General features: G+C 43.8%; 1 protein-coding gene across 1 annotated transcript; it reads right to left on the bottom strand.

Annotated features, from left to right (window-relative positions):
• Positions 1–705: 705 nt before the first annotated feature.
• Positions 706–23454, bottom strand: LOC142571679 (endothelin-converting enzyme 2-like). Its single transcript, XM_075680214.1, has 2 exons — positions 23224–23454; positions 706–2888 (listed from the first exon to the last, which is right to left on the bottom strand). The coding sequence occupies exons 1-2, from the start codon at positions 23401–23403 to the stop codon at positions 825–827; spliced, it is 2244 nt and encodes a 747-aa protein (XP_075536329.1). The 5' UTR covers positions 23404–23454; the 3' UTR covers positions 706–824.
• Between the last annotated feature and the right edge of the window lie 3935 nt (positions 23455–27389).

Genomic DNA, 27389 nt, shown 5'->3' with positions numbered 1-27389 from the left:
GAATGCTTCTGTATGGACTAATATGGCCAATAAAGCGAGTGGCAGCTATCGAATTGAGCAACACTAACTGGTTTCTAAGCAGCCATGCCTAGGTACCTAAATAGCATGGAAGGCGACAAAGTGACTGAAAAAACGTCACGATATTGTGCGTTTGCGTAACTTTCCGTGTAATGACGTGAGGGCGCATGCATGATATATTTCCTGAACGGAAGTGAGCTGGTCGAAGAAAACATCACAATAAATTGGTGTTCGTAGCCCTGTAATATGTTTTCTGGGGTTTCTAGGCCTCGATTTTTGAACAACCGCAACACAGTGACACGTCGAAAATTGTGATTACCCCTTTAATTTCTCCAGACATATTGCGAGATCTGACGTCAATATTTACGAAAGGCTTTTTGTAAGATGGTCGCCCCTGTGGTGATGCGGCAACGCGATGTAACAAATGCGACAGATGTTCAAGCTGGTAAGCGTATTTTGACAGAAGCTATTCAGCCTTAAGCAAACGAAAACGTAACACATTTTTTTTTTGTTTCTCCATGAGCTTTCCGAAAAAACATGTCGGAAGCTTTCTGTAATCATTGCTCTAGTACTACTAAACCCTAATGAACACACAGGATAGCATACCAATGCAGTCATGCAAAAAAAAAAAAAAACATTGTGAGAGCGTTTTTTAGAAAATTCGATGTTTTAGATCAGCGGCACGAACAAGAATGATAGAAGCCTTATTTTGACTAAAACATATCGTAGTGAAAGACAGTATGCGTTCCATATATATGGACATGTAGGTAGAATATAAACAAAAAAGTAAAACAGAAGGTCGCCTTCTACGCTCGCTCGTCAAAAAAGGTACAAGGTTTAGCGGGCCTCATTCTGGAGTTGACCGGACAACCAAACTCGCTGGCGAAAGGCGGGAAGTTCATTACGGCCTTGTTGCAGTCTCCCGTGGGTTCTGCGCCGGGTCGGCTGCACATAAGGTAGCAGAGCGTGACAAAGAACTGCTGCCGCTCGGTGAAACCGTCGCGAAGGCGCTGATGAGAGTCGCTGCTCTTACTAAGAGCCTGTTCCAGTGCGCCGTAACTGATCTCGAGCGCAGGGATTTCAGGAAAGTGGGTTGTGTAACCCTCTAGACATTTGTCCACATCATTGACTGCATGTTGCCACGTGGACGAAAGCCACAGACCGGTTACATCACCGCTGCTGTTAATTCGCAGACCGTATTTGTCCAGAGCGCGCACCAGCTGTGTGGCGTAAAGAAATCCTAAACCTCCGTAGAACATCGCCCGTGTGCCCTGCGCGTAGAAAACAGGCGCCGATAGGGCCTGCACAGAGATGCGAATTGCGTTGAGTATGTAGTCGTAATCGAGGAGTGGCAGGGCCAGGTTGGCCGGCATATGCAATGCGTCGTCATACATGGTGTTCTGCGACAGGTCATGGAAAGATTTGTGCAAGCGTAGCCAGAGTGCGGCGAAAGTAGTATCAGTGTAGGGAAAGCCTGCGTACATAATGGATATCGATGACTCTCCGATGAGGTTTTCGGCGGGCCACAGCAGTGTGACTGTCTCGTTTAATTTGACCTGCGCACGTTGTTTTGACAGGCGATCCAAATGCGTGGCACCGGCAACTTTGTTCAGGGCAGCCTCTCGTATGACACGGAGCCCTGCATCGATCTTCTGGCGCTCGCCATGCGAAAAGCTGGTGAGCGTGTAGAGCGAAATGACGAGGAAGCGATACGCCCACTCCACCTGCTCCGCGCAGAAGGCTTCTCGCTCGGCTGAAGCCTTATCATTTCTGTCACGGACGCTTTCTTGGCTCGGCGCTAAAAGGGAAAAGTCAGCGATCGGGCCTACTGCCTGCAAGAACAGCCAAGCGACGTTCTGAAGTATCTCACCGTTTTCGTAGGTCCGAGTGATTTTGTCAATGGCAGACAGGAGCGCGTCGTGTGACACAATAACGTGGTCCTCGCCGGTGAGTACCGGATCCACCCGCAAGTTTTTGTTGAGCGAAGCTATCCATTCATTCGAAGGGATTTTGGTAACGGTCTTTTCTATGCTCTTGAGCAGTATCTGTGCTGCAGATACCGTACGGCTGGCCTCGAAGAGTTCCTGAAGCACGAAAGTCTGCAAGTTTGCCGCTCTCTTGCTCTCCGTTTCCGTTGCGGGGAGAGTTCCGGGCGGGGCTAGCAGCTCGTAGTGCTTGCGCCAATAGTCGAAAAATGCGCCGCTGGACACGAGTTTACTGTGAAACCTGAATTGGTTGAGAATGGTCGCCGTCGGAGTAATGATCATGGCGCGCCTCCTACCACCTAGCTTTCGCAGAAAGCGGACATGGAACCAGAGCGCCACGGCCCAGTTGAGATCCAAGTCAAGAAGAACTCCAAGTGGCCGGATATTCGGCTTGGACTGTTTCGGCCAGCTTATACTTCGCTCGTCCATGAACTTTCGGAGGACTGCAATGCCGCTAGTGGCAGTCTCGTTGGGCCTGTCTTTGCAAAGTTGGAGCATGCCGAGAGCCTTCGAGGTTGGTTCACCGTGAAGCTGCCCCGCGTTGAGCAGTGAACGGAAGCGCATTGACCATGTGCCCACGACGTCCTGCTGCGTAGAAAGTGACCGATAGACGCTTGATGCCATCCAGGCGGAGCAAACGAAGGCACTAAAGTCCGCACACGGGTCCATGCTCCTGTTCAGGCGTGCGCCAATGAGCGCCTCGTGGTGATGGCAGTCGTCGCTTTCGCAGAAAAGGTCATCTTCAGCACTGCTAGCGCGGCCCATCAGCCAGAGAGCGAAAAGGAGAATCCCGGCCGCGGCGAGCACGATCAAGCACAGGGCGGCTGCCCACTTCACGATCCAAACCCACCTGCTGCTCAATGTGGATGTCAACGGGGAAACGACCTGCGTTGCGAAAAACGCGATAACAAGTACGCAAGTCAAAACGGAGCGTGTTTTTCTTTATAACAGTCGTCATACTTTAGAGTAAGACAAAGCTGACACACATCATTAAAAAATGTAACGATATCAAAGCTGGTTTTGCTCGTAATCACTATAGGAGTGTGCGCGTAGTAATCTTTGAGACCATATCGAATGCGAATCGAATCGAGTATCAAATACTTTTCGAGCGGTTTTTGAATTGCAAGCAGTCCGTTCTCACCATTAATACAAAATAATGTTCGTATTCTAGTACTCACAATGCTAGCAAGATGCTGTCCTAACACTGCGCGTTATAAGGCGTTGTTTATTAAAAGACCCCGTGAGCATTCGGAACCAATAGCCACTTTGTTTGCATACAAGGAAATCGTCTGAAAGTGCGAATGATCGTGGATCCGAGGGTAAAATGTGGCTCCACGAGTCACGTACAGCGCGCTCTACTACATAACTTCTCGTGTTAATGCGAGAGTCTCATTGTGCGACACCGTATTCGTCAGAAAGCCGTGGCAGAAGAACGGTACACAAATTACTGCATCTTCATCTGACTAAAACAAAAAAAGAGGCCACGGTGAGAAGTTGATCATTCGCGCCACCGCTACGGCAATCGCTCCGTAGCCGAGCGCGCTAACCACTGCGCCAACGTTGCATTGCGACACCGTGGCAACAGGCGACAGTGACGAATATCTTCGAGGCAGTGCACGTAGTTGGGCTCTGCCTGGCGCGTGATTCACTAGATGGCGCATGACAGGACTGGTGCCACCACAGAGTCACTACTGTTATTATTTTTTGTGCATTATAAACGTTTTTATTGTGATATGTTATTAGTGAGCTAACATGATTTTTTATTGTTACTTATAAATCTACAATGTGAATTTTCTGTATAATCCTATTTTGAACCTCTTTTATGTAGCCTCTCCCCTCTATAATGTATACTTACTCTAAGGGTACGATAAATAAATAAATAAATAAATATAACCAACTCTAGAGGAAAAGCTCCCAATAGCGAACATGTATTGAAATCGCCAACCGCAAGGGCGTCGACATGTTGCTACCCTGTGCAGGCGCGCTGGCGCAGACGAAAAAATGAGATTTAGACGAGACGCGCAATCAGCGCGATTCCGAGCCTCTCTCAGTAGGGTGGAGACATCTAGTTCAGACGCCTACAAATGCAGCCTTTAAGACACCGTAAACTTTACATACGAATTTTCAAAATAGTTATCCTATCTTTCTGAAATACACACGGAATAACCTTTAAACGTTGCACGGGTGTACGTGCTACGTGTAAATGCTTGTTTTTGCATAACATATTAAATATTTTTAGCGCTGCAACAATGAGTCGTAGTAACACCGCGGCGCCTTTGTGGTATACTAACTGTATGGGCGTTTTCTTCCGATAGCAGGAAGATACCTATAAAGAAAGGGGTTAGACAATCTCTCCAATGCTATTCACTGCATGCTTGGAAGAAGTATTCAAGCTGTTAAACTGGGAAGGCTTAGGAGTGAGTATCAACGGTGAATATCTGAACAACCTTCGATTTGCAGATGACATTGTGCTGTTCAGCAACACTGGGGACGAGTTACAAGAAATGATTGAGGACCTTAACAGAGAGAGTGTAAAAGTGGGGTTGAAGATTATTATGCAGAAGACAAAGATTATGATCAATAGCCGGGCAAGGGAACAAGAGTTAAGGATCGCCAGTCAGCCTCTAGAGTCTGTGAATGAGTACGCTTACCTAGGTCAATTACTGACAGGGGACCCTGATCATGAGAAGCAAATTTACAGAAGAATAAAAATGGGTTGGAGCGCATGCGGCAGACATTGTCAGATTCTGACTGGAAGCTTACCAATATCATTGAAAAGAAAGGTGTACATTCAGTTCATTCTAGCGCTGCTAACATATAGGGCAGAAACTTGGAGACTGACAAAGAAGCTCGAAAACAAGTTAAGGACTGCGCAAAGAGCGACGGAACGAAGAATGTTAGGCGTAACGTTAAAAGACAGAAAGAGAGCAGTTTGGATCAGAGAGCAAATGAGAATAGCCGATATTCTAATTGACATTAAGAGAAACAAATAGAGCTGGACAGGTCATGTAATGCGCAGGTTAGATAACCGGTGGACCATTAGGGTTACGGAATGAGTGCCAAGAGGAGGGAAGCGCAGTCGTAGACGGTAGGATACTAGGTGGGGTGATGAAATTAAGAAATTGGCAGGCGCTAGTTGGAATCGGTTTGCCCAGGACAGGGGTAATTGGAGATCGCAGGGACAGGCCTTCGTCCTGCAGTGGACACAAAATAGGCGGCGGCGGCGGCTTCTTCTTCTTCTTCTTCTTATTATTATTATTATTATTATTATTATTATTATTATTATTAGTAGTAGTATTATTAACTCTATTGGTGCCACTGTCGGCGCTAAGGAGTCTTCATTGTCCGAAGTTCAATAGCTCGCGTCTACATCATTAGTCGAGACAGCAAAGCGTGGCCGGAGGCGCCAGTTCACTGCCCACGAAGTACGAGACCATCGAAACGCAACGAAACGTGCAAGACGAACCCGAAGAAGAAATATAGTATATCACAAACGTATGAGCAGTTTAACGGCACGCGTGAAGAAAGGCTCTGACAGGACAGACGCTCACTTACAACTGATATTTGTTGTAAGTGAGCGTATGTCCCGTGAAGTCTTTCTTTACCGCTGCCGTAAACCACTCATACGTTTACGATATGTTACATCAACTGGCCTAGCAGACTACTACCATACATGAATGTGTCAACACCACGGTGCCACTCGGAAAAGTACTGCTATAGCTCGGCAAAGTAGTATCATAGTGCTGGAAAGTGGTGCCAATTATAGAAAGAACACTCAAGGAAATGTGCGTGAAACACTACTTTAATGAGAACTCCGCCACTAAAACTCAGATGAGAGATCGCAATGTGGCCGTTTTGTCGTCTTGCGTTGTTGCGACCTCATAAGCAGCAACATTACACTCGTAAACATAACGCAGCAGTGCTTAACTCAGCAACATTTCGCCGCAACACTAAACTCAGCGACATAACTCAGCGACACACTCAGCGACACATTCAGCGACAAGTAATGCTCTCGCATTTGAACATCATAGGAATTGCCTTTCTTTTTGTTTTGCCTATATGAGCGCCGGGATAAAATTTATTGCAGTTTTGTTGAAACGTTATGTTTCATTGCGAACACTAGAGAACTTAAGCTATTCCAAAGCTATTCGAAAAATATTCATATTTACGAATACCGACAATTAGATTTGAAGATTAAATCAAATGGGACATTATTCGATTCATTGTTGGAACGTTTCGAATTGTCCCACACCCCTAGTAATCACCGAAAGCTGGAGCCAAGCTCTGTAAGTAGAGCATGGGAAGACTGATCAATTGATGAGGTTCAAAAAATTATAATGGTCCCGGGTGGCGCAGGACGAAAGCGTTACTTAGGCAACCGCTGAATCCGCTTGAATCAATTTTGTTTTATATAAAAGTATAAGATTATTTCTTATGAATGTTTTTTTACAGCAAGGAAATTTTTAATAAATAAACCATACTATTTCATTTTTTTTTTACATTGTTGATGCGAAATACCGGGCGAAGACTCCGCATAGTACCGGTGTACTCAGGAATGAGCCTTACAAATGCTTTATAGGCTGTTAGTTTAATAAATGGAAGTGGTGTAGCTTGTTTCCTGTGCAAAATACAAATAAAAATAAAAAAAATGAAAGGTCCTGCGCGTTATTGCACTTGTGTTGTGAGCGTCAATGTCCCATTTCCTTCCCGGGGGTTTCTTTTCTCTCTTTCTTTTCTCTTCTTTGTTTTTTGCATCTTGCCCTGCTCACCTGTGAGACCGTTTTAAACAGTTGTAGATTCATCAAGCGGCCCTCTGCATTTTTTTTAATCCTCGTCTTTTTCTTTTGGGAGGAAAACAAGAAAATGAAGTCGCAATTCCTCCCGAAAGGCAAAGCATCGATTGCGATTACAAATTAGTGGAGAGGTATACGAAGTATGGATAGTAGTTTTATCGGCCGTATAAACTTGTAAACACAGGCATATATATTAGCGGACAACTTTCTGTGGCTGTGAAGAGAGGCTACGGGCGCGTGGCTGCTGCCACGGTTGCTCGGAACAGACGCTGAATTGACGCAGCTTCCCCGTACGACGGTTTCACGTCTCCTCAGACGCGGAAGGGAAAAGCCGCAAAATAAGCAAACCTTTACACTCAGTCTGGTGTTGCGTCTTATTTAACTCTTGCTAATAAGGTGTGTATGTTTTGTCTTCTCCAGCATAAACTAACGTGCATTAAAACGCGGAACTCTTTTCAGAAGCGCTCTCACTTGTGCGCGCTTTGCCTCCGTAGCTTTCCCTTCACAGCCACAGAAATTCGCTTGCGAGTTTAACTAAATTAACAAGTATGGTGTCAGACGCGCACAAGCCAACACGAACACATCCCACTCGATGACGCAGAAACTCGCTATCAAAACGCTGCGATCGCCGGCTCACTCTCGAGCGCTTTCACTCGCGCATACAGCACATGGCGCGAGGCGACGATTTTATCGCGCGTAGACTTTATACAAAACCTCATGGCGACGCCGACGCCGGCGGCAGAAATGCTCCTGAAGAATCCATAGAACTGCTATCGCAATAAAAACATGACACAATGCGCAAAGGCAAGGTGCAAGCACCGATTTTTTTTTCCATAGCGTAAATAACGCGGGACGAAGTGGAAATGCGAATGGTCTAGACAGAGAGTCTAGTCATGTCGCTTTTTTTTTCACATCGTTTGATATCTCTTATAACAAACAAATGATACGTACTACCTAGGCAAGCAACAATTTGTGATATATTAAGGATATTTTTCCCCGTAATTTGTTCCTGTTCAGGAAAAGCGCTTAATTCCAAGTTATAAACTCCGGAGCTGAAAAAGAAAACAGCATTTGGTGATTCTGACCGGTCTATGTCGCAGTGTATAACTTGACAATAATTACGATAGAAGAAATAAAGTTATGTCGAGCAATAATTCGGAGCCAGCACTGTGAACAAACCGCGAAACTGAAAGTGGCCGCAACCACCTCGTGTTCCTGAAATGGAAGCACCGACGGGCTCGCGGCCCGAAAGTGCTGGCGAAGAACGACTACACTCTAAGAAAAAAGAGAGTAAAAAGTGAGTCACGGCTACTTGACTCTCTTTTTTCTTACGAAGACCCATTTTCACGCGGGTAGAGTCACAAAACAAGAGTCAACATTTGTGTATGGGTCGTTTGACTCTTAATAGCACGCGAAGAGTCGCCGTGGAAGATCCCGACTCCTCTGATATTCGAGATGAGTCTGGCGTGAGAAAGATTAAAATGCAGGAGAAGAAATACCAGATAACGTCTTCTGTTTGAGGCGGGCCCTCGGGTTCCTGTCCTGGTTGTAATGCGGTGTATCATTCTTTCGTCCTTGTCATGTTCTGCAATTACATCGAACTCCAAATATCGATTTTCCTTGAACATGTTTGTTAATATCTCACACGCTTAAGTGATAGCTGGCTTCTTCTATACAAAGGAAGACCCGGATTTGTCACTCTGGATTCTGACTATAAGTAAATCTAAAAAAAAGGCATTGGCTACTAAAGAGAGCACTGCAACGAGATAAGTTCAGTAGGCGCACTCAACAGTGTCGATTGCAAATGTAATTGCGCTACGTAAAATTAAATTTTGAGGATATAGGTTCCAAAATCAAGATCTTGTTATGAGGCGCACGGTAATGGAAAACTGCACATTTATTTTCAGCAGCTCGGGTTATTTAATGTGTACGGAATGCACAGTATACGCGCGTTTTCGCATTCTGCCCCCATTGGAATGCGACTGCTGCGGCTTGATTGGACCCGTGACCTCGAGCTCAGCAGCGCAACACCAAAGCCACTGGGCTATCACAGTGCGTTGCGTCCCGCGACCAGAAACAACCATTAGCGTACGCAGCACTGCTTTTGAACCCCCTAGAAATGTAAAAACAAAAATGTAGCAGTTTTCCCCCAATGCTGCGTGAACCAATGCACGAACAACTGCACGAACCAAGCTTCGTAGTTTCATCGCCTGAATAAAGTGCAGTAAACAATCGCTTACTCCGTAAATTAGCAAGCACGGGGTCACGCGCGCACGTGCAAACATGAACAGATCTCACTCAATGACCGCGACCACTCGCTGTCACAGAGTCGGCGTGATGAAGGGCGCGAACAGAGCGGACAGAACGCTTCTGCTGCCTCGTCCTTCAAAGCGTCTCCGAAACTTGAAATGGCGCTATAAAAGCGCCCTGCCTCTCTCCCCCCCCCCTTCCCCCCGATTTGCACCCATCGGAAATTATCGCCAAGACAGAGCGAGAGTGGCGCCAGACCGGGCTAGAGCAACGGCCAGAGGAGGAGCGTGCTAAACCAGCGCCTCCTTTTCCCGGCTTGCGCGCGTTTTATCACGTGGCCACCTATAGATACTTGGACACCCATCCAGGCACTATACGTCTCGGCTCACCCTCGTACACTTCCTTTAATGCGCACAGCCAACGGCGCAGGGTGGGATCTTATCGCACTTGACTATATACTTAAGCTCACGGCAACACCGACAGATATATTTCGGCGGTTGTGTCCATATAATTGCTATTGGAAAATTCGCAATAAGCAGAAAATTTTACTAAGGAGCAACCACGCTGCTTCTCCATGTCGTGATAGAGCGGTGAACTATAGTTCTAGAAAATGTGTTGCTAAATCTCCGCCAAATGACTACGCTCGCATTTGGTGACAGCGGCACACAGTCGCAAGAACTTGTGGAGGAAATACCGGAGTTCTGGCAGCTTCAGGTGCACTAGATCATTCAGTAACATGGGCGGCTTTGTAGTTCTACCTTATATCAGAGCAAACTGCACTCGACAGAAATCAAGGGCAGCCGCACCGTTATAGCTAAGCAAATTAAGGACAATTACGCCGCGTCTTCACACTTCGAGCACGCTCCGACAGTGCAACGATAGATATTTCAAACGCAACCACACTCGGACGAGCAAATTTTGCTTCTGCCAAGTGAACGTAGCGGGTATTTCAAGACGCGTGTTAAATTCATGGCTGTTTCATTCGTGAACATTACTTAAGTGACGTAAAATTATCAGTGAGCAAAACAGTTTTTATCTCAACGCGAGGAAACAAAACCGAAACTAACGCTACTGTTTTGCTCAGTTGTGCAGATACAAAATGATCCAAAGCCGAAGCCGTCTATAGCATGACGCCATTTTACAGTTGCGCTGCATCACGCGCGAGTACGTTGTCGTTGAGTGGTTCTGAAATCGATGTGTTAGGGGCGACTGCAACCAGGCGTTGCGGCAGGTTACGGTGGGAGCTTCTGTCCGTGCTGTGTGATTGCGACGAGGGGGACCGCCGCCAGCAGCAGCGTGTCGCCGATGTCGTTTTTGCCGACATCGAGCAAGTGCAGCTCGCCGGACCGTCACAAGCGCCCGAAGTGCTGCGGTTTGCACTGCATCTTTCATTGTGATATGGGAGATCGCAACGGACAGAGACGACCAGATGCATATGAATGACTACCAGCGGGCAGTGACCTGTGCCATATTTCTCTTAACGTCTCAGGTAAGCATATCAGCTTTTGTTCCGAGTTTACAAACGGCGCGTACTCGGCCCTTCCGGTATGGCTACATTTTGCTCCACGTTTCTCTTGGCAGTTCACAGACGTTTGTTAGGCATGTGTGCGCGTATGTATGCGAAAATACTACTGGCAGACGGAAGCCTCAGGAGAGCGTCTGAAATTATTGCAAAGCTGTACTGCCAGGAGAAACACCCTTCTTAACGACTCTAGTGACGAGTGGCCTGTCGCATCGTACACTTCAAGTACTGCGTAACTTGAAGTGTAGATACAATACTCGCACCAGTGTGACTTTCGCTGGCGAAGACAGGTAGTCGAAAAGACAGCTTGTGTATTCTGAAGATTTGCTAGCGCTTTAGGTATATTACGGCGAATAATAAAAGCGCTACAACGCTGTATGGCAGTGTCAGGCGATGTGGGAGCACAGATATTTTAAGAGCGGTAAAGCGGTTGCCTGCTCAAGCGAACAGACACAGCTCTTTAAAAGCGCTGAAACAGAACAAATTTTATGTGCATTTGGCTGTAAGTAGAAAACACATTAGCTCACAATCTAAGCCTATATATAATGTATTATTTTTACGTAATCTTTATTTTCACGGTTGTAAATATTTAAAAGCATGAACTTGCTGCAACATTTATATAGTAAATCCTACTAGGCTTACAAAACCTGGCTGTGTTATGTGGTGAAATTGTAATATTGCTACTGGATTTTTTTATATTGAGTCCGGCGTTTTATGAAAAAAGGATTCTTTTATTTGTAGTTTTATGTTAATGCGTATATTTGCCAAGCAGAAATGGGTTCATTGCAAAGTTGTACCTTCCAGTGAGCTGCATATGAACCCAAGTTTATCCTGTCTTGGCTATTGTAATGTGCATACAACAATTTTAAGTATGTACAGCTGTAGTTAGCTTCGTCGCTGCAGAATATTTTGTAAAAGTAGAAGGCCATTTATTATTTTGCTGCTTCCATGCAGAAATACCTTTTTTTCTTGTACCAAGAAATGCCGACAGTATTGAATGAAATGAAGTGTGGTGTATTTTTCTACTTACTTAATAAAGGAAATTTCGTCTGCCGTGTATCAGAGATTAGTTTACCTTGTACTAAACAATGCGTTATGTCCTCGGCTACTGCTGTTGTCCTGTGTATTTTTATAATTTTGATATGTATTTTATTTTAGGTATTCAAGAAATGGCAACAGCCAGAAGTCGCCATCTTATCCAGCACGTTATGGGTGAGACAAATTGTAGCAGGCACTTTTGCGTATCTCATTAGCATATGATGCTATCTGTTGTAATTTTTGTGTCCACTTTCCTGTCTTTATGTATTTTAGTATTATTGTGCAAAGGGTAATAGTTTTACATTGAGACAGAGTAATCGCCCAATGGCTGGAGAAGACAACACACACAAGCCTCCTTTGTCCGTATCTCTATATTGCGCAGTTACTCTGTCGTTATCTACCAACAAGGGCAAATTCCTCATCAGCTACATTTACTAATGATCTCTTATTACAATTTCATTGACATAACATCGAAAGTACAGAGGTACACAGGAAGACAGAGATTTGACATGATGAAGAGCCGTAGAACAAGGAGCATCGCTGGAGCCAATGTTTCGACAAAGAGGAGATTTTTCTCAAAACGTTGGCTCCAGTGAATTTTCTTGTTCTATCACTATTTACGGTTAAAAGAAAGCAGTATTGCTCTTGCTCAAGTATTATGCATTATGGAATAGAAATTAGCAGGGGGAAATATCAGGAATGTCAAAATTCTTGTATATTCCAACGCTAGAGCGAAAGCCAGAAAAACAAGATGTAGAGAACCACATTGTTATTTTTCGCTGCCCAGTTTGGCCAGCTTCATTCCGAGCTTGCACTTTGTTGCATTAACGACCACTGGAATTCATTAATTTAATTAGCTTGGTGATTTACTTATGTTAAGAGATTTTGAACTTGTATTAATGCAGCTTACATAATGCATGTAAAGAAATTTACAATTACATTTTAAGGTGGCAGGCTTGCAGTTTACTAGCAGATCACTTGATGGTATGAGCTCAGGTTTCAACTGAGCTTCCATGCACAAATCAGTTGCACATTTTTTTCATTGTTTGGATTTTCATAAACTTAAAGGGACACTACAGTGAAAAATGATTTTTTCTGCATCAGTAAATTACCGTTCTGCAACACCAAAAACACCACTCTTACAACGACAAGACGTCTGGCAAGCCACGAAAAGTGCAGGAACGAAATACGGGTGGCGACGCCTACTTAAATTCCCGCACCTGGGGGCTGTGATGTCTTGGATTTTGATGGCATCTTCTAGGGCCTACTAATTATATATAGTCGTACAGGTTGACTACATTCTGTTCTAAAGGAACCAAATAATAAACATGGCCAGTTTCGGGAACCTTTATTCAGCCAACACAGCCCAAATGCGAAAACATGCCTTAGAATCCCTGACGTCACGCTGACGTTCCGGCACTGGGGTTTCGGCGCGTAATTCAAATACTGATACTTGGACCTTCATTTTCTCATCTAATAATCAAACTATTTTTTTGAAATGACTGCCTGCAGGGTTCTCAAACAATGCTTCATTAGTCTAAACTGATTTATTGTTTCGCTTTAGTGTCCCTTTAAGTACCGTTACTTTTTTGTCAGGGTTCTATTTGAGTGGTAGGACCTAACTGTTTGCCTTTATTTGTATTGGTAGCCATGTTAAACAGACAGCTCAATTTTTATTGTAAATTGTGACGTGGTAGAACTAAGAACATTGTGCAAATTTGTTGCAGGTACACTGTGGCGGCTCCTACCCCTGCGTCCTACCACCACCCTGTCCTGACTACGTCCACTAGGGAATTGGGAGCCTTTGGCAGCTTCTGCCACTGCATCCTGCCACCACCATGTCCTGACCACATCCACTAGGGAGTTGGCAGCCTTAGTGATGATGCCAAGCAGGCTGACAGCATACAGAAATATTCAGGTAAATACCTGTAATTAAGCGGCGTCTTTTTGAGTGAAGTGGCTTGTAACCACTCAGCAATGAAAGAAGTAACTTCGAAGCAGTTTAGACTCCCTTCTGTCTGTGCAGGGATGCTCAAGTCTGTGCATTTTGTCTTAGCTTCCAAGAGGCTGTGTGTATTAGACGAAACGCGATGCAAATTTTGAAACTACAAGAGACCAATTGTAAAATTGTTTTATTGCGTAACACAAAAACTACTTCGATAAAGCTTTACCACTTTAAAAACAATACAGTGTACTCTCAAACATGGTATTTGGCATAAATTTACTAGGGCTGCCTGAATGGTAAGTAGGCCAATAAACGTACACCAAAACTGACTTCTTTTCCAAGTTCATCCTACTCTCTCTGCTCTGCTGCATAATGTATCTTTCTGAAACCAGTTCTTGCACACAGCACAAGTCCTAAATACATGGATTACATAAATTTACAGCTTTTGCTGTAGGTCACTTTTGTGAAAATAAAGTTAATAAGCCATTTGGTCCATTTTTAATCTGCCATAATAAAGTGAGCACTGGCTAATAAGCAGTTAAGTTTTTGGTGTAAGGCCTCTCTTCATTGTCGTTAAAAATTTGTCCCTCTTAATGAAGGAACCAATTTTTTTGGCTATGCCATTTTATGATGCATAGTTTGGTGCGTTACACAAAATGTGACAGTGTTTACGCCAGTAAAATTTTTTTTTTGCTTTAAGTATTGCGTGAAATTGCGATTTGTTCTATATTGAAGGGCCCCCAGTTTTCAAAAAGAAATTCCAAGTGGTCATGTGCCAGGTTGGAACAGCTGGCATGGAATAGCCTACTGACACAAATAGGGAGGGTCGTGTACATTAAACTTTATGTTAAAATACTATTATTGATCTAGAAAAGACAAAATGAAGGATTCCATCCTACAAGCAGCTCTTCACATTCATTTACACTTTTGCACATTTATATACCTTGAGTCTGGTGACTTGTGTCTGTTTTCATCATCTGCTATGTGCAGATGGTAAACTTCAGATTTGCCCTATGGTGCAGAATATTTTGGTGCTTATATATTTGGATCTGTGTTTTTCAGGTTGCCTTGAAATTTTACCCAAGCCATGCCACATACTCGGGCCAGGCCTCTAGCGAACTACGTATAACCAGGCTCAACGCATCAGTGTCGAGTGAGTCCGGAGCTCAAGGAGGTTTAACCTGCTGTGCAACCAGCGCGCAACACTTGGTGACCCCTCTACTTGTTCCATCTATTTCACAGCTGTACCTCAGTTTCCATCTATCCAAACAGCATCACCAGCTGTTTCTCTTCTTATCGATCACTTATCTAACCATGGATGAATGTTGGGGTGGAGTGATTTGAACAGACATTCTATTTGTCTCTTCAAATTCTTTGCAAATATTTCTATTATTATAATTCATGTTTCTTTAGTACCTAGTTTTTAATAGTTCCTTTCTCGTAGAGTTCTCACCATCAACTCCTGCTATTATAATGTATACCTGTCTTTATGCCCCATTTCTCATAGTTCTTTTGTACTTGTGGATGTAATTGATAGGTTCTTAATTCTTGTTGTACATAAGGCTAAACTGAAAACGGTATTTTTTCTTCCTTTGATAACCTGCAATGTGTTCAAGAAATTTAACATAACACGGGCTCTGGTGCAGGATAAATTTAAGAGCAATATAGAGTACTTATTTCAAGCACCCGTTATTTTTGAAAAACTCAAGGATATAAGAGCACAAGAAAGAAAATATTAAACTAGAGAAACATGGGTTCCCCTCATATGTCTGGTAATAATGTGACTTTTTTTCGCTGCAAATATACCAGTGGTACTCACATACAAGGTTTGAGACATACAAGCTATGATACCCTTGGCATTTCTCAGTGCTTATTTGTCACACTGACGAATGTCAAATGCAGCATAGGTTTCATGCACACATTGGTTGTATTACACCTTTTGAGTATTGCATTTCTCAAACACACAGGTTTACAGCAGTGCTTTACATAGCAGATGTATTTCCTAATTTCAGAATTTGTTAATGCAAGATTAACGCTACAGATCATGTATAAATAATTTTACAGACTATATGTCCATGGATGCATGATTCTTCTGATGACGAAGCAGTGCCATGTGGTCGGGGGATGAATGTCTTTATTTCAGATTTAAACATTGGCTTCCAGGTTTGGGTTAGTCTCCTACACTGAGTATTCTAGGTCAGAGCCTATTTACTAGAGGCAAGTGAATTAAACTAGGAATTGTAAACACCAAAAGATCTTGTTCAGGACAATAATGTGACAATCAGCAAGGTTCTTTGTGCATTCATTTCCAAATTTGAGATTATATTTTGACTGGTTTCACTAACGCGAGAACAAATATTTGTTTGTTCTCACACTAGAGTTGGCTGCCCCATTGCCACACAACCCCTTTACAGGCTAAAAATTCAGTGTATTAATAGGCTGTTTTTTGGTTTTGCGCACTCAGTGTTAAGGGATCCAAACGGTGACATACAACAGAATGCAGAAAAATGACTAAGGAATACAAGCAGGGCGTGGGGCTTTCTAGGCAGATGCGTGCATGTGCTATTTATAAACTCCCTATGGTATGCCGGAAGGCATTTTCTAACCCTTTTGTAGAAACACTAACACCCACTTATTAAGGGGAAGTGCTTCTCGAAACAACTTTTTTAAATTATTTGTACTAGAGGTTTGAATATACTGCCATTCATAGGGAGTTTTATGTAGATTTGAATTGTCATTAGTTTTTGTATAGCTGGTGTTTCTTATGTCCTACATAGTGGCAAAATATTTTTACGTGCACTTTCTTGTAAATATTTCCCAATTATTTTTTCAGGCTACAATTTTTGCTAATAATGGTATTCATTGCAGAAAGGGCTAGTACATGGCATTTAATAAAAAAGTATTGGTCTGTAGATTTTCTGTCTTCAGCATTTGTTCTGTTCCACAGCTGTTTCTTGAAATCTGAAATGATGTACCCATCTCTTTGTTAGCGATAAACAGGGAAATCTGTCAGTATGTTTTGTTTAAAATGGAGCTGATCAACGCAATAGTTAGGCTATTTGCTGATTATAAATTACAATAATAGTACAGGACCATAAAAACAGATTGATGCTGAATAAGAGCTGTGCCCAGCTACATCCACACAGCTGTGCCACACAATGTGCATGTGTTCAGAAGAGCCAAATGCCCCAGAGCAAAAGCAAGAGTAACATTGTTTGTCATCTTGTACAAGCAGATTATGTGCCAGATGTAATTTATGCTCAGTAAATACATAAATCAGTCATGTGAGGTGTCTCACCTCAGGTTGCAAGTTCGAACTTCTTGTAATCTTGCTTGTTTTTGTTTCCTTTGTGAGCATGAGTGACTTAGTTGCCTTGGCACATATTGTCAAAACTGTTTCTTCACTGGGAATCGCAAAATTTCAATTACACATAATATTCCCAGTTAATGATATGGTAGACTTCAAGCTTAATTCTCTTATATTTCATATGTTTATCTACCAAATAGTTGTATCATTCATTGAAACATATGCATGCAATGCACAGTGGGAACCCAAATTATAGATATCTGTACTTGCTTTCTACCCTGCTCTACAACATAATGAAGATACAAAGCAAAACTATTAGTTTGCAATTGTCCCCCATAACCAGAGTTTCGCTTAGAATTTGAAAAACAAAATTGACATCCTGCTATGGTGTGAGAGTTGCTTTGGGCACCAAGTGAACTGCGTAGCACCTGTGCTAGAGTACACAACAAAGCAGAAAATCTCACCAGATTGGAATGGCAGTGGTAAGTTAAAAACAGATGTTTTATTTTTCGCACCATTAATGTGGCTTATCATCTGCTCCTGTTTTGTTTTGTGGGAACGCATACATTGGGAAGACAATTTTTTGCACCAATCTTACCTTAGCGGGACACCAGAGAAAGGTAGAAATCAAGAACAGGTATTCACACTTTGTTGCCCACAGTGTATTATCTGGATGTGTTTCACTCTACAAAAGACTACTGTGGTAGATAATCATAAAGACAAAGACAAAAGAATTAAAAGAGGTATGTGTCAGTCATCCTTCCATGGCCTCCAGTGTTTATAGAAACACTTCTTTCTGTATATATGCCAAGCCGTCGGGAGGCTTTACGTAACTCAGTCATGCTTTCCAAGTTAAAAATCGGAATAAGGACAATCACAAGAACATCATTTGAGTGATTTGTAAATGTAGCACCTAATGTAACTTATTTACGTATGTGCTGAGGGTAGATTACAGGCAGTGCATAATCTGCTCTTACAGGATAACTTGTGATGAGTACAAAAAAGCCTTCCTCACATCTTCCTCTTCGTTTCTTTTGGATCTTGGCGCGCCATGTGTATTGTTACAGCTGCGTGCATGCAGCTGGGTATAGTTTGTTTGCTATCTTGCTATCTTTGCCGTAACAAAATACAGCTACCTGTGCTACATATTTTGTCAGTGTGTTTGCATTATGGCAAGCTTTGTATTAGTGGTTATTGCAATCTGTGAAATTGTCTGTGTCAGCTATTATGCTTCGTCTTGGAAAAGTATGTTTGTCAACATAAATAAACAATTAGTATAAATGTTGCTGTATTTATTTTTGTAATATTATCTGTTGTGAAGCTTTTATACACTGTTGCATGTTGTATGACAGAATAAAATTGATGCACAAATTTTTAATGTGGTATTTTTCAGATCAATTTTCAACTGACGCTAACACGCAGAAGTTGTGGGGGTGACGCTAACACGCACAAGCATAGTATAATGTAAGTTGGAATATTGTTTTTATTGCACTTGATTATCTGGGTCTCCTTTGTACATAAGTGCAGCCTTTTTTATTTATGTGTAGCTTACTTGCTTAAAATGTTAAATCGTAAGTTCTAAATAAAAACACGTCTTGAAGAACAGTGAAATAGCTTTAACTTATAAATTTTTGACATTAGAGACTTGTGCAGTGCTGAATTGAACTTCTACACGAGTTACATAATATTTTGGGGTCTCATTATGGTTCTGAGTTGCATTGCAGTGTCATGCATATGCACCTGCAGGCTACATATTGGATGTTTATTTAAGAATGTTTTGCATGGTTGGCTATTGATTCCAGTTTAATAGTAATGAGAACTGTCTTGCTTTCATGGTGATTCTGTGCTGACTAATACATTTGAATTTTCCAGAAGACGACAAAGGGTGATGAAATGTTAACTTTTTGTTGCTAACCTGCCATTTCCTTTTTAGCAAGTTTGCTATGGGTTCTTATGTGTTGTCTTTTTACAGGAATCTTGAGAACTAGCCGTAGTGGTGTGTACTTACAGCAAAAGTTGGTGACACATTTTGAAAAGCGGCTCGACACTGCCATCCGAGAGTCAAACGACTTACATGGATTAGTTATTTTACTCTATCTGCAAGAGTCCTGCACCACACACTAAGGGTAACTTGACACACACTGCTGGAGTCATCAGACTCATCGAGAATAGTTACCCGAATCCTTCAGCAGTGGTCATGTGACCCCTTATCTTGAGTCGTCTGACTCATGCAGAGTAGTTACAGACTCCCTCAGCACTAGTCGTGTAACCCTTTCGAGAGGGTTAGGAGACTACTACAAGAGAGTATGCGTGACTATTGGGTGTGGAGTCACGTAACCACCTTGTATCGAGCACAGATAGTCTCGGGACTCTCTTCCGAAAGGGAGTTCGGGTGTCTCCCACAAAGTGTGTCGTATACGTGGAGAGTCCAGACTCTCCGAAAAGAGTAAGAGGTACTCCTTTTTTTTCTTAGTGTGTATGACGCCCATGTGCAGCTACAGCTTTTCCTTCGCCCTCTTGTGCTTTTTCTTCGCATGGCTTACATTTTTGCACCAATTTCACAGTTAATTGGCTGTTCGTCTTGTAATAGGCGGGGTACATGCACCATAAACACAGGGACAACAGAAGTAGAAGTGGACAGGACGAGCGCGGACTCACACTTCCATTCTGTTGGGTCAGAGACGACATATACACAATGATCAAACAGGCTTCATCACGCCCATAGGCCATCCAAAAGCGCTGCGGTCACAATCAGCAAGTACAACAGAACGATCCCTAGCACATACACGTGTTTTCTTCTTTATAACATACGCTTCGAACAGCTCCCGTGTACTTTAGCGCACTATAAATTACAGCTTGAGTGATATTGTGAACAAACATTAGAAAAAATTCGGAAGCAATATTTTTTTGTAACTTGTTTGGGCAGTAACTTGCGTGTGTAATGCGGTCCTATACAAAGGGTTGGTGGCCAGAGACCGCATTTTCTTATGTTTCGACAGGTTGTCCGGATGATCTAGTTTTGTTTTTGCAACTTGCCCGGATGTTCTCGTTTGAGTGCTCGGATAACGGCTCTGGCTTTTGGCTCAAGGTCACTCGAAGGTTGCCGATAACGGGAGCTAAAAGCCTTTCGTACTTAAAAAATAAAATTTTATGCCGTCATAGGGACCATACCTCTGCTGTGGTAGTGGGCACCAAGAACGGATCTATAAGCTCCAGTTTGGAGAGGTGCTCCTGAATAAAACCAGAAACTGCATATTGCCAAGTTCCTATTTCGGATACGATTGAGCGAAGAGGTAGGTTTGGCTTCTGCGTTTTTACAGAAAGAAAGAGCCGAAGTTCCAACCCTGCTGCGATTTTAACGATTGTAAGGCGGCTAAATTTGAGGTCCTCTGGCAGTGCTAAAACACAGTTTCTAACCTTGCTGCTCTTGAATGGAGCAGGAATGAAGTTCTTTTTCAGTGCGATAATATTTTGTTTCTGGCTTTCTTCAGGAGTGCCTTTCCAAATTGGAGCTTGTGCATCCGTTCTCGGTGCCCAATTCCACAGCAGTGGTACGGTATTTACGGGATATTAATCTAGGCGGATGCAGCACGTTCAGCATCGATGTTGAGGAGTGCTTAACGCCTGCGTCACCTCCGCCGCGGGTCGGCCTGGCATTGTACTATCTTCGGGATTTTTGTGCACGCGGACGCGATAGTGAGGAAAGTAGCCCTTAACACCTTCGCTGTTAAGTGGATATGGCGTTGCGCTGCTAAACTCGAGCTCAGGGGTCCCAATCAGGTCGCGGAATTCGATTCGTAATTCTGTTCAGGTACATGTTAAAGAACCCAAGGTGGTGAGAACTAAACAGGGTGCCCCATAAGCATATAGCCAGGCATAAAACGCTAGAATTTGTTCAAAAAAAGAACAAGAAAAAAAAGAAGGTAGCTCCGTCTTTCGGCTTTTTTCTACAGTGTAAATGAAAGAAATTATACTAGAGTCTGATTGCTCAGAAGAACAGCTTACGCTTATCTTATATTTCATACCTTCAATGTAATGCCGTTCCCGACTGTACGTCCCCTCAACTAAGCAGCTTCTGCAATATATATGGCTGCTTTCAGTTATCCGGTGCACTATAATAACAACAATGCTGAAGCATTTAAAGGAACGGCATGAATGCCTCACTTACACATAGACATATTTGTAAATCTGCCGTGCTCGTTGAAGAAGATAAGTGTGGTACTACATTGGGTACCCAGTTTTAATGGGTTATATATACAGTCTTGCAGACATGGTGACGCTGTCAAAAAAATCCCTTAGCAACATAAAATAGCCCGTTTCTGTGCACAGGTCCTGAGAAAGATTCAAAAGACACCTAGTTACAGCCTTTTCTTTGCCATGTAGGCCACAGGTCAGAGTTTGTTCCTTGCGCGTGCGCTGTGGTATATGAATTACCTTTCTCTTGCGGTTGTGTTTATGTCGGTCAGATCAGACGCTCTATTAATATCCGCATAAAGGAATGTTTTAAGAATCAGCCATCTGACGAGTATTCCCACGTAGCTAAACATTGCAGGGCTTGTGAAAAAGAGTCAAAGAAGGTGTGCCTTCTGCTTCTAGAAAAAAACTAAAATTTTGTACCGTCATAGGGTACGTCGTACACGGGAGCTGTTCGAGGCGTATGTTACAAGGAAGAAAAGACGTGTATATGTTATGGATCCTTCCGTTGTACTTGCTGACTGTAAGGTGCAATTCCTGGACCCAAAATTGTGATGGCAGCGCTTTTGGATGGCCTATGGACATGATTAAGTCTTTTTGATGATTGTATAAATGTCATCTTTCAGCCAGTAAAATTCAGGTGTGAGTCTGCGCGCGTCCTGTCCACATCTCCTTCTACTGTCCGGTTGTTTAGAGTGCAGTACCCCCCTTATTACGAGATGGGCTTTCACCAATTAGCCCAACTTGCCGCTCTGACTGACTATTCTGTGAGGGAAACAGTGCAGCGTTGTCGGAACACAAGCCACACTGGGGTGCTATTCACATGCACCAGCGAATCGCAGATGTTGTGCGACCGAGTCCGTGAAGTTTCTCACGGACCGAATATTTAGCTCCGCTCCTGGAGTCGCAAAGCTGTTGGACCAGTGAGCATCGGCGGAGCAGGATGTCGGTAGATACGACGACGCTCATTTTACGCAGCGACGGCACTGCGAGCAGGAGTGAACTAAGGTGTTTCGGTGTCCTCCTCGCTCGAACGAGGTGCGCATTGAGACAGCCTAGAACGGCACCATTCGCGAGCATTTCGGCACAACGACGGGCAGGTCTTGTTTGCAGCTGTGAATATCGGCTGCCGTGAGTCGTGAGAGCTTCTTGGTCTCCAGTCGCGGTCGGTCGCGCAACCTTTCTGAATCGCCGTTCCGAATGCCACCTGAGGCTGTCAGAAACCGTTTTTTGTTGCCGTACCGCAGCTTACATTTGCGTTATAGTTTGAGTGCCTCACGGAAGTTTTTTTGTCTCACTCGACGACTAACTCTGCAGAGTTTGCAGAAATTTTACAGAGTCATAGCTACACTCTTCTTGGCAATCGATGCCATAGCGGATATTTGTATAGCGAGGAAGTACACAGCTGCAGCAGCTCTTCTGACACACAGACAGCTTTTATATTGCTTTTATATTGATACAGACAGCTTTTATATTTTATATTTATGGCAGCTTTTATATTGCTGCATCATTCTAGTTCGGGAAGATTGGCTTTTAATCGACTACTCAACTGCCACTTGGCAAGGCGTCAAAACACGGATATAGCTAGCAGCAGGCACGAACTACCGGCCGAAGGCCATGTTTTTTCGCCTCAACTCTCTCTTCGAATGAAATAGCTGACTCGAAGTTAACACAGGGGTAAGCTGATAACGCAATGCTCTTTTTGTTGGTGTTCCTTTGAAATCGCCACAGAATTTTATGCGTGCGCCTCAGGGCTCGCGCATACCCTTACGAAACAAATTACAATATGGTTCCGCCATTTGGTGAGCCCGAAGTGATATATATCATACCTCTATGCTAGCGCTTGCCTAAGGCTCTTGGATTTTAGGACTTGGAAGATCTCGGCTCCCTGTTCCTCCGAATGTGCCACACCACTAAACAAGGAATATTGGATCCCTTTGTTGCAATGAGCATAGTGCGATGGCATAAAGATGGCGCTATATAGCATCATTTTTTTAGAATTGATTATACTATCGTGTTTGCTTCCTCTCTCCTAGTGCTTTGTCACAAGCACTCAATCGGACAGCTCGCCCACCTGCAACTTTTGTTGGGTTTGGGGCGGGGTAAACAGAATGGGACGTCCAACATTCTGGAGGCGCGATATTTGTGCCAGCGATCTGTGGCGGGCGCACCTTCAAAGAGGGAACGCCGAAGCGAGCCTTCTTTCCCTCGTGGTAGACGAGCGACGTATCTTGCTGGGGCGACGCGACGCCAACAGCACCATCTGATGGCGATGTGGCTGCCAGCTTGCACTTGCGGTCTGCCGTGGTGTCGGGAGTACCTACATATGAAGGCAGCGGCACCACGCTCATTTCGGCCCCTTGCGACTCGCCGCCAAGCGAAGGGGTCTTCAGGATGCCCGCTGGAACCCCTGAACCTGCGGGCAAATAATTAAGCATCTTTTAATTAAGCGGTAAATTTCACTAGCACAAGCTCCAAGAAAGAAGTAATTGTTTCTTGTCCTTTTTTCTCGTTATAGCTCGTTCTAGCTGCTCACACACTCAAGAGCATTCACTACTTTGCGTAAAAATAGTGCAGAGCCAAATAAAACAATAATTCTGACCGATACCGTAGTGATGCACTGAATAATTGCGTGAGTAGAGCATATATGCAAGCAAGCTCGGACTGGTAATATACCAGGAGCGTTTGCTATAGAGTGATATGGTTAAGGGAGGCCAAGAGTGCCATTATTTCATGTAAAATCTTATATTCTCAGCCAAAATTCCTATCATATTTACAGGTTGAATTATTCAAGATGTAAACACCCTACATGATATGGATGGCTAGATATTGTCCAAAATCTGGCTTCCTGTGCACTAGGTCTTTTTTGTTTCATTTTAGCATAAAACCCCGGATATACATGGTCTAAAACGTTTCGCTGTTTGGCTGATAAATTGCTAGAATCATCACTTACCGTGCATTAAAATCTTAATTTTATCAGTAACTTTATTTAAAAGGTTCTTCGAGCTATGGAAATGCAGCTTGCACATGCTTGAGACTCCTCGGCGAACACACTATGCGCGCGAAAAGGGGGATATTCAAAGTGCGTAGTAACCTGGCAATACAGGCCACGTTCGCCATGTTGGTTAAGGTACAGTTGCAAGGCCGGCTGTGTGTATGGGCTGTATGCTGTGAGGTCCAGCGATCGTCGCCGTGCGGTCTATTCAAGAATGAGATACGAAAATTCGACTTCATCGTCCAGCGATTAACAAATAGCGAATTTCACTGTGCTGACAGTAATCGAGGAAGTCAAGCCAGTAAGACTGTCCAGATGGATGGCATTCACAAAAAGCTTACTCATTTGAAAACGAAACCTACGCCGGGCGTCTTTATTGCGGCGGCGCGTGCTCCGAGCCTGAACTACAAATACACTGAAAATTGCTCCTTCACTCTAGAATTTCGCGTCAAGCCTTGTAAACAACCTTGTATTAGAATACAATTCCTCAGATTCGTTGCGCCCGCAAGAAAACGCGTCACACGTGACAGATCGAACCTCAGCTAGTAGTGCTGTTTGTCGAAGCTGGTAGTAAAGTTCCGTGCAAGCAACCAAAAAGAACTATGGTTGCTTTGCTCACGTTAAATTCTTGCTTCGAGTGCGCGAACAGAAATTGCGCAAGCCAGGTCGCGTGTGTATGTCCTGTGAAAACGGAGGACAAACGTGATCAGCAAGTTGAAGGATCAGGACAGGTTTCCGTGGCGCTGCTTTCTTCAGTTCGCTGCAGCACGTGTGAAGCTTTCGCGCGATAGAGCGTTGCGCGGGTTTTCCCTCGCTCGCGTTCTCTGCAGTGCTTCTGTATATGCAATACAAGCGTCACACGGGGCAACAACAACAACAATAATAATAATAATAATAATAATAATAATAATCAAAAGTGTTTATTAATGTGTCCAGGAACAACCTCGAGGGCCTTGGTGCTGGCGTTGTTAGGATCGGCCTGCAGCTATTTCAGCCCGCTGCACGTGTTCCAATCCAACCGGGACGATGGCGCACTTCAGAGAACTGCGGATAACCAGCAGCCACGTGGCGAGGGGTCAGCTCAGGGGAGTCCTTGAGGGGTGGTAATTGGCGGAACCTTCCCATCCGATTTTCGAGACACCAGACGATGTTCTACTCGGACGCGCCACCCGGCACGGCTCCGAGTTCGACGAAGCAGGCTTTGTGCGCAACACGACAACGCCGCTCTGTTCTGCTATGAGTGGGGGAGTTGCCGCGGGAACGCCAACGAAGGCTCCTTCCCACGCGCCGACCAAGACGCAAGACAATGTGCTACTCGGCCGCACTACCCGGGCCGGCTCAGAGTTCTACGAAGCCCCCCTGACGTCGGCTCCGGACCATTACACTTGTGCGTGTGTGCGTGTGTGCGTGCGTGCGTGTGTGCGTGCGTGCGTGCGTGTGTGTGTGTGCGCGCGCGCGGCACGTGTATGTGAGCCCTCCTCCTCCAAAAGGGCGGGTCATCTTCAATGATGTCGAACTATGACGTCGAGCGGAGTGCTTCGAGCGGAGGCTGGTAGTGTGTGCTCGTTGTCGTGCTCGTTGTCGTGCTCGAAATGTACTCGTGAGCTGTGTGCTCGTAAGCTGTTTGCTGTATGCTCGTCTTGTGGGCTACATTTGGGAGTCACGCTAGACTGTCGATGTATCTCATGTTCAGCTGTAAATAACATGTAAACAAATCCTGCTCTCCTAAGTCCCGACGAAGAGTCAAGCTCCTTCCTACAGCTACGACTGCCAAATCTTACATCTGAATGGCAGCGGTGAGATCGGCCTACAGCTAGTAGATCGTCCGACAACTCTAACAAGTGGTGGCAGCGGCGAGATCGTCCGACGAATCCTACTGCGCACTCGACAAACCAATGCACAGGAAGAACAATGCAAGTTCAAGCACACATATACGCATACACACGCACGCACCCAAAAAGAAAAGAATAATAATTTCGGGAAGGCAGATTTTAACTGAGCATAATATGTGTGCGCGAAAAGGATGCAAAGCAAAAGTGGAGAAACCGAAAAAAGGATTACAGAAAGACGTAACACACAACAGATATGAGTGTTTTTGTTCAGTTATTGAAATACCCCTGCAACTCCTTTCAGGAAAATAATAAAGCTAGGCATGAAGATATCCAGGCACTCTGAATGGGCGTTGTATGTCGCCTGCACTCTAGATAGAGGGTCACAAAAATCTGAAGGCTGAAAGGTGCGCTGTTTCCTTGCACCTTTCTGCGGAATGTAAAAGCGCACATTAGAAAGCAAGTGCGAGCAGCATATTTTTCCATGTATTAATTTGTGAAGAAAGAGAACATCCGATTCATTTCGTCTACAGGTGAGGGTAGTGTCTGTGTTAGCTCTGTGTAACTGGAAGGCATACACTCTTATATAAAGTTACAAATGGACAACAACAATAATAATAATAATAATAAGAAGAAGAAGAAGAAGAAAATGAACGATTTGTTTATTAAAGGGCCCAAGAACAAACCTAACATATCAGTTGTGGCACACGGGTAAGGAAAAAAACATATAAAAATAAATATAGGAAAGAATATCTAATAGAAAACTACAGTTACTGAATTAAATTGAGTTTGCAAGAATGTTGCGGGAGACCAGAAAAAAGCTGATCAAACAGCTTGGGAAGACCTGACCACCCTAGAATTCCGTTGGGATAATTGTAGTTGCAATAATAATATACATATACTATATATACCGGATGTTCAAAATTAAGCTTTATGATTTTCTTAAAGTTAGGTGGTGGGAGGTACGCTAAGACCACTTGTGCAAATAAGTTATGTCGCAAGGAGGACACAAAGCGAGATGATAATTATCGTTGTCAGCAGCCCAATTAACAAAAACTGAATAATTAACTTTTTGTTGACTGCAGTAAGTGGGTATACGTTCGTATTGAAAAGTTAGAGGCAATCGTGTTTCTGCGCAGTATCAGTTGGAAGAATTCTTCTTGCCAGTCTGTGCACCGATATCAGGCCCCAATTTTTAATTGTCGTTCGTATGATTACACACGCAAGAGAGTGAGGATCGGCGCACAGTTCCTCCCTCATGTGACGCAGCTGTAGTCTGCGGCGTTAAGTCTGATAACAGGGCGGAGGCATAGGCAAAGATAAGGGTTCCCCTAATTATCCTATGTTTTACAAAAAGTTCCCAGTATCAAAAAGGCATTAAATCCTACATACTAATCAAACCACGCACTTTTGCAACACTGCAAGCTTGTTGATAATTTCGTTCGTACTTGTACCCGAAACCAGCAATCCAAAGCTAATTATTGGTCAAGAAAAAAGACGTAACGAAGCATGT

This window comes from Dermacentor variabilis, chromosome 1 (assembly GCF_050947875.1).
Source record: "Dermacentor variabilis isolate Ectoservices chromosome 1, ASM5094787v1, whole genome shotgun sequence".
In the NCBI taxonomy this organism is placed as follows: Eukaryota; Metazoa; Arthropoda; class Arachnida; order Ixodida; family Ixodidae; genus Dermacentor; species Dermacentor variabilis.
Note: the sequence above shows the minus strand (reverse complement) of the source record. Positions and strands in the feature narration are given on the sequence as shown.